General features: G+C 45.0%; 1 protein-coding gene across 1 annotated transcript in view; it reads left to right on the forward strand.

Annotated features, from left to right (window-relative positions):
- rbm26 (RNA binding motif protein 26) overlaps positions 1 to 3,257 on the forward strand; it is a 53,041-nt gene extending 49,784 nt beyond the window's left edge. Inside the window, exon 21 of the mRNA XM_052512591.1 lies at positions 2,521 to 3,257. Within this exon, the coding sequence (XP_052368551.1) occupies positions 2,521 to 2,610 (90 nt within the window). The 3' untranslated portion in view covers positions 2,611 to 3,257. The remainder of the gene's footprint in view (positions 1 to 2,520) is intronic.
- The last annotated feature ends 5,018 nt before the right edge of the window (positions 3,258 to 8,275 follow it).

Raw genomic sequence — 8,275 nt, forward strand, 5'->3', positions numbered from 1 at the left:
GTGTGTGGGCACAGCGCTTCACAGGTAAGGCTTTTCTCCACGAATCCAATGATAAATGAAAAACATCTTAAGGTGGTTTTGTCTCTTTATTAGCCTGAGGCCTCGGGATCTTCCTCTGCTCTGTTCGTTCGCTACGTTCTTCAGTCTGAGACTGCCGTCGTTCGCTACGTTCTTCAGTCTGAGACTGCCGTCGTTCCTTTACGTTCTTCAGTCTGAGACTGCCGTCGCTACGTTCTTCAGTCTGAGACTCGCTACGTTCTTCAGTCTGAGACTGCCGTCGTTCGCTTTACGTTCTTCAGTCTGAGACTGCCGTCGTTCCTTTACGTTCTTCAGTCTGAGACTGCCGTCGTTCGCTACGTTCTTCAGTCTGAGACTGCCGTCGTTCGCTACGTTCTTCAGTCTGAGACTGCCGTCGTTCCTTTACGTTCTTCAGTCTGAGACTGCCGTCGTTCCTTTACGTTCTTCAGTCTGAGACTGCCGTCGTTCGCTACGTTCTTCAGTCTGAGACTGCCGTCGTTCCTTTACGTTCTTCAGTCTGAGACTGCCGTCGTTCGCTACGTTCTTCAGTCTGAGACTGCCGTCGTTCGCTACGTTCTTCAGTCTGAGACTGCCGTCGTTCGCTACGTTCTTCAGTCTGAGACTGCCGTCGCTGAAGTCCTTTTGTGGTGACGAGGGACAGGAGAAGTCATCCGTCGATATGAAGTCATCCGTCGATATGAATCGTCTCCTAAACAGATCAGAGTATTAAAGCCAGATGTGCTTTACCCCAACGTCTTGTTCGGCTCTGTCCCAACCCATTAGTTTCTAGACCAATCAGACAGTCCCCAACCCATTAGTTTCTGGACCAATCAGACGGTCCCCAACCCATTAGTTTCTGGACCAATCAGACAGTCCCCAACCCATTAGTTTCTGGACCAATCAGACAGTCCCCAACCCATTAGTTTCTGGACCAATCAGACAGTCCCCAACCCATTAGTTTCTGGACCAATCAGACAGTCCCCAACGTGTTCTGGCTCTGTCCCAACCCATTAGTTTCTGGACCAATCAGACAGTCCCCAACGTGTTGTTCCGGCTCTGTCCCAACCCATTAGTTTCTGGACCAATCAGACAGTCCCCAACCCATTAGTATCTGGACCAATCAGACAGTCCCCAACCCATTAGTTTCTGGACCAATCAGACAGTCCCCAACCCATTAGTATCTGGACCAATCAGACAGTCCCCAACGTGTTGGCTTTCCAGGGAAGGCTTGAGGAGCTACTCCGTTTCAGACTCATTGAGGAGAAGAGGGCAACAGGGTAGCATAACGGTTGAGAGCGTTTGATCAGTAAACCCGAAAAGATTGCTGGTTCGAATCCCCCAGCCGACTAGGTGAAAAATCTCTGTACCCTTAAGAGCAAGGCATTTAACCCTAATTACTCCTGTTAGTCGCTCTGGATCAGAGAGTCAGCTAAATGACTCTACTGTAAACCGCTCTGGATAAGAGAGTCTGCTAAATGACTCTCTACTGTAAACCGCTCTGGATAAGAGAGTCAGCTAAATGACTCACTACTGTAAACCGCTCTGGATAAGAGAGTCAGCTAAAGGACTCCCTACTGTAAGTCTCTCTGGATAAGAGAGTCTGCTAAATGACTCCCTACTGTAAACCGCTCTGGATAAAGAGTCAGCTAAATGACTCACTACTGTAAACCGCTCTGGATAAGAGAGTCAGCTAAAGGACTCTCTACTGTAAACCGACTCTGGAAAACCGCTCTGGATAAGAGAGTCAGCTAAAGGACTCTCTACTGTAAACCGCTCTGGATAAGAGAGTCAGCTAAATGACTCACTACTGTAAACCGCTCTGGATAAGAGTCAGCTAAATTACTCTCTACTGTAAACCGCTCTGGATAAGAGAGTCAGCTAAATGGACTCACTACTGTAAACCGCTCTGGATAAGAGAGTCAGCTAAAGGACTCTCTACTGTAAACCGCTCTGGATAAGAGAGTCAGAGTCAGCTCTGGATAAGAGAGTCAGCTAAATGACTCCCTACTGTAAACCGCTCTGGATAAGAGAGTCAGCTAAATGACTCCCTACTGTAAACCGCTCTGGATAAGAGAGTCAGCTAAATGACTCCCTACTCTAAACCGCTCTGGATAAGAGAGTCTGCTAAATGACTCACTACTGTAAACCGCTCTGGATAAGAGAGTCAGCTAAATGACTCTCTACTGTAAACCGCTCTGGATAAGAGAGTCAGCTAAATGACTCTCTACTGTAAACCGCTCTGGATAAGAGAGTCAGCTAAATGACTCACTACTGTAAACCGCTCTGGATAAGAGAGTCAGCTAAAGGACTCCAATGTAAAGAAACTAATGTCCTGTGGATTAAAGAGTTTAGGAGTAGCCAGAGATTATCTCTACCTTGTTTTTCTTTCTTTATAAAAGTAACATGTGGCCAGATTAAGGAGTTTAGGAGTAGCCAGAGATGATCTACTCTTGTTTTTCTTTCTTTATAAAAGTGTCGTCTCGTCTTGTCCCTTTTTTGTAGTTCCAGGAAGAGTCGCTGATTGATGATGCGTTGCTCCAGGACGACGACGAGGAGGATGACGACAACGAACCCCGCCCCTGGCGCAGATGAAGACGGCCCCTGATTGGACGAAATGCTAAAGCAAATTTTTGTTTTTTTGCTTTGCAGTTTCTGGATTGGCTGTTTTTTTTTTTAACAACTAGACGCATTTCACAATAGGTCAGAACCTAAACAGTTAATTAATTCTGTTGTGGCTATTCAGAAGATTACTAGACAAAGTCATGTGGGAGTTTCATGTAAATATAGTGGTTTATTCTTCTTCCTGCTTTTAATTTGTAAAAGTAGTTTAACATGAAGATTGGTACAGTTTATTTTTTTTTTTGCTTATTGGATTCAAATGAAAATGATACTAGATTACTTTAGGGGGGAAAAAACATTTTGGCGTTCAGATCAAATGATGCCGTTGTGTTGAAACGCCTGATGTTTATTAACGGTGAGAATCGCAGAATGGCGAACTGAACGACGGAGAGGTTTGACTGTGTGTGATATTAGATTGCTTCTTGTGTAAATATTTTCTGTCTGGATTTTAATGATTTGTAATGACAGCTTTGCTTCGGGATTCTTTCTTTCTTGGATTTATTTTTGAAATGTCAAAATAAATAAAAATAAAGACTTTAAAATGGTCAAAAAATAAAAAAAAAATAAATCGGCTGCAAAAAAAAAAAAAAAACCTGAAAAAAACCCCTGCAGCTGTGATGGCATTGATGAAATGAAACCAGCTAATATAAAACATCCCACAAAAAGAGCTGACTAAATAAAGACCATTTAAAAAATAAAAAAAAACATGTTTCACAAAAAGAGCAAATTTCCATGTGGTTTTTCCATTTTACCATTAAACAAAAAAATGTGTTAAGGCAAGAACTATTTTCCATGTCCACACTTGGTGAGGCTCGGTCAGAAAGACGGTGTGGTATCTCCGTAACGGTAAGCTGTGTGGTATCTCCGTAAAGGTAAGTTCTGTTTCTCTTGGTGTGGTATCTCCGTAACGGTAAGCTGTGTGGTATCTCCGTAACGGTAAGCTGTGTGGTATCTCCGTAACGGTAAGCTGTGTGGTATCTCCATAATGGTAAGCTGTGTGGTATCTCCGTAACGGTAAGCTGTGTGGTATCTCCGTAACGGTAAGCTGTGTGGTATCTCCGTAAAGGTAAGTTCTGTTTCTCTTGGTGTGGTATCTCCGTAACGGTAAGCTGTGTGGTATCTCCGTAACGGTAAGCTGTGTGGTATCTCCGTAATGGTAAGCTGTGTGGTATCTCCGTAACGGTAAGTTCTGTTTCTCTTGGTGTGGTATCTCCGTAACGGTAAGCTGTGTGGTATCTCCGTAACGGTAAGCTGTGTGGTATCTCCGTAACGGTAAGCTGTGTGGTATCTCCGTAACGGTAAGCTGTGTGGTATCTCCGTAACGGTAAGCTGTGTGGTATCTCCGTAACGGTAAGCTGTGTGGTATCTCCGTAACGGTAAGCTGTGTGGTATCTCCGTAACGGTAAGCTGTGTGGTATCTCCGTAACGGTAAGCTGTGTGGTATCTCCGTAACGGTAAGCTGTGTGGTATCTCCGTAACGGTAAGCTGTGTGGTATCTCTCCGTAACGGTAAGCTGTGTGGTATCTCCGTAACGGTAAGCTGTGTGGTATCTCCGTAACGGTAAGCTGTGTGGTATCTCCGTAACGGTAAGCTGTGTGGTATCTCCGTAACGGTAAGCTGTGTGGTATCTCCGTAACGGTAAGCTGTGTGGTATCTCCGTAACGGTAAGTTCTGGTGTGGTATCTCCGTAACGGTAAGCTGTGTGGTATCTCCGTAACGGTAAGCTGTGTGGTATCTCCGTAACGGTAAGTTCTGTATCTCTTGGTGTGGTAACGGTAAGCTGTGTGGTATCGTAACGGTCCGTATCTCGGTAAGCTGTGTGGTATCTCCGTAACGGTAAGTTTCTCTTGGTGTGTGGTATCTCCGTAGCTGTGTGGTATCTGTGTGGTATCTCCGTAACGGTAAGCTGTGTGGTATCTCCGTAACGGTAAGCTGTGTGGTATCTCCGTAATGGTAAGCTGTGTGGTATCTCCGTAACGGTAAGTTCTGTGTGGTTATCTCTTGGTGTGGTATCTCCGTAATGGTAAGCTGTGTGGTATCTCCGTAATGGTAAGCTGTCTGGTTTCTGGTGTGGTTGGTGTGGTATCTCCGTAATGGTAAGCTGTGTGGTATCTCCGTAACGGTAAGCTGTGTGGTATCTCCGTAATGGTAAGCTGTGTGGTATCTCTTGGTGTGGTAATGGTAAACTGTGGTAAGCTGTGTGGTATCTCGTAATGGTAAGCTGTGTGGTTATCTCTGGTGGCTGTGTGGTATCTCCGTAATGGTAAGCTGTGTGGTATCTCCGTAATGGTAAACTGTGTGGTATCTCCGTAATGGTAAGCTGTGTGGTTCTCCTTGGTGTGGTAATGGTAAACTGTGTGGTATCTCGTAATGGTAAGCTGTGTGGTTCTCCTTGGTGTGGTAATGGTAAGCTGTGTGGTATGGTAATGTGTGGTATCTGTGTGGTATCTCCGTAACGGTCTGGTAATGGTAAGCTGTGTGGTAATGGTAAGCTGTGTGGTTCTCTGTAATGGTGAGCTGTGTGGTATCTCCTTAATGGTGAGCTGTGTGGTTCTCTCTTGGTGTGGTAATGGTAAACTGTGTGGTTATCTCTTGGTGTGGTAATGGTAAACTGTGTGGTTATCTCTTGGTGTGATATCTCCGTAATGGTAATCTGTGTGGTTATCTCTTGGTGTGGTAATGGTAAACTGTGTGGTTCTCTCTTGGTGTGGTAATGGTAAACTGTGTGGTTATCTCTTGGTGTGGTTTCTCTGTAATGGTAAACTGTGTGGTTCTCTCTTGGTGTGGTAATGGTAAACTGTGTGGTAATCTCTTGGTGTGGTAATGGTAAACTGTGTGGTTCTCTCTTGGTGTGGTAATGGTAAATCTCTTGGTGTGGTAATGGTAAACTGTGTCTCTCTTGGTGTGGTATCTCCTTGGTAAACTGTGGTATCTCTGGTGTGGTAATGGTAAACTGTGTGGTTCTCTCTTGGTGTGGTAATGGTAAACTGTGTGGTTTCTCTTGGTGTGGTAATGGTAAACTGTGTGGTTCTCTCTTGGTGTGGTAATGGTAAACTGTGTGGTTCTCTCTTGGTGTGGTAATGGTAAACTGTGTGGTTATCTCTTGGTGTGGTAATGGTAAACTGTGTGGTGGTCTCTCTTGGTGTGGTAATGGTAAACTGTGGTTCTCAGGTGTGGTAATGGTAAACTGTCTGGTTCATCTGTGGTAATGGTAAACTGTGTGGTGTGGTATCTCTCTTGGTGTGGTAATGGTAAACTGTGGTTCTAATGTCTCTTAGATCTGGTACATGGTAAACTGTGTGGTCTCTAAGCTTGGGTGTGGTAATGGTAAACTGTGTGATGTCTCTTGGTGTGGTAATGGTTAGATCTCTTGGTGTGGTAATGGTAAAACTGTGTGGGACAACAGGATGTGATTCTCTTGGTCTGGTAATGGTAAACTGTGTGGTCTCTTAGATGGTGTGGTAATGGTGAACTGTGATGTCTCTTGGTCTGGTAATGGTAAACTGTGTGGTTCTCTCTTGGTGTGGTAATGGTACAAACGTGATGGTTCTCTGGGACAACAGGATGTGATGGTAGATCTGGGACAACAGGGTGTGTATCTCTGTAATGGTAAACTGTGTGGTTGTCTCTGGTGTGGTATCTCTGTAATGGTAAACTGTGGTAATCTCTTGGTGTGGTATCTCTGTAATGGTAAACTGTGTGGTTCTCTCTTGGTGTGGTAATGGTAAACTGTGTGGTCTCTTGGTGTGGTAATGGTCTGTGGACAACAGGTGTGGATGGTAATCTCTCTGGTGTCTGGTAAACTGTGTGGTGTCTCTTAGATCTGGTGGTAATGGTAACTGTGTGGTCTCTGGTAATGGTAATCTGGTTATCTCTTGGTGTGGTAATGGTAAACTGTGTGGATCTGGTGATGGTCTCTGTACCCATCTGGGACAACCTGTGGTTCTCTCTTGGTGTGGTATCTCTGTCTGGTAAACTATGTCTCTTAGATCTCTGGGACAACTGTCCTGACCTGTGATGTCTCTGTAATGGTAAACTGTGTGGTTCTCTCTGGTGTGGTAATGGTAAACTGTGGGTTCTCTTGGTGTGGTATCTACACGTAATGTCTCTTGGTGTGGTAATGGTAAACTGTGTGTAATCTCTGGTGTGGTAATGGTAATCTGTGTGACAATCTCTGGTGTGGTAATGGTAAACTGTGATGTCTCTTAGGTCTGGTAAACAAACTGTGATGGTCTCTTGGTGTGGACAACTGTGTGGTGTTCTCTTGGTCTGGTAATGTAAACACCTACCTGTGGTAAACTGTGTCTTCACCTGCCTGTAATGGTAAACTGTGGTACACTTGGTGTGGTACCTCCTGTAATGTAAACTCTGGTTCTCACCTGGTGTCCTGTAATCTAAACACCTTCCTGTCCTGACCCATGGTATCACCTACCTGTCCTAATGGTAAACTGCCTGTTCTCTGGTGTGGTATCTCATGGTAAACTGTGTGGTTCTACACACCTACCTGGTCCTAATGGTAAACTGTGTACACACCTGGTGTGGTAATGGTAAACTGTGTGGTTATCCTGGTGTGGTAATGGTAAACTGTGTGTCTCTCCCATGGTAATGGTAAACTGTCCTGGACCCATCTCTTGGTGTGGTAATGGTAATCTGTGTACACATCTCTGTGTGACCCATGGTAAACTACCTGGTTCTCTGGTGGTCCTAATGGTAAACTGTGTGGTTAATCCCATCTAATGGTGCCTGTGTGGTTATCATCTGGTGTGGTAATGGTAAACTGTGTGGTTCTCTCTACACACCTGTGGTGAATGGTAAACTGTGTGGTTCCTGTGTGGAATGGTAAACTGTGTGGTAATCTCTTGGTGTGGTAATGGTAATCTGTGTGGTAACCTACCTGTGTGGTAATCTAAACTGTGTGACCCATCTCTGGTGTGGTAATCTAAACTGTGGTTCTCTGTCCTGGTTTCTCTGTAATGGTAACCTGTGTGGTTCTCTCTACCTGTCCTGTATCCTGTAATGGTAAACTGTGGTCCATCTCCTGACCCATCCACCTACCTGTCCTACCCATCTACACAGTGGTACCTGTCCTGGTAAAGTGTTTCTCCTGGTGTGGTAATGGTAAACTACCTGTGGTTCCATCTGGTGTGGTTTTAGGCTGTTCTCTGACCTGGACAATGGTAAACTGTGACCTGTCTCTGATCTGGGGTAATGGTAAACTGTGTGGTAATCTCCATCTGGCACACCTGGTAAACTGTGATGTCTCTCTACCTATCTGGGACAACTGGTGTTAACCTCTTGGTGTGGTAATGGTAAACTGTCTCTAGCCCATCTACAATGGTAACCTACCTGTGTTGATCTCTCTACAACAGGTAAACTGTGATGTTCTCTTACCTGTCCTGGACCAATCTACACACCTGTCTCTTGGTCTGGGTAAACTGTGACCTGTTATCTCACACCTACCTGGTAAATGTGTGGTCTCCTACCTGTCCTGGTATCTACACAATACCTGTAAACTGTGTGGTAATCTCTGGTGGGTCCAGGACCCATGTCTCCTACCTGTCCTGGGATCCCAACAGGTAACTGTGTGGTTATCTCTGTCCTGGTATCCCAGGACTATGTACCTGTAGATCTGACCCAT

The sequence above is a fragment of the Oncorhynchus keta genome, unplaced genomic scaffold (assembly GCF_023373465.1).
Source record: "Oncorhynchus keta strain PuntledgeMale-10-30-2019 unplaced genomic scaffold, Oket_V2 Un_contig_871_pilon_pilon, whole genome shotgun sequence".
Taxonomy (NCBI): Eukaryota; Metazoa; Chordata; class Actinopteri; order Salmoniformes; family Salmonidae; genus Oncorhynchus; species Oncorhynchus keta.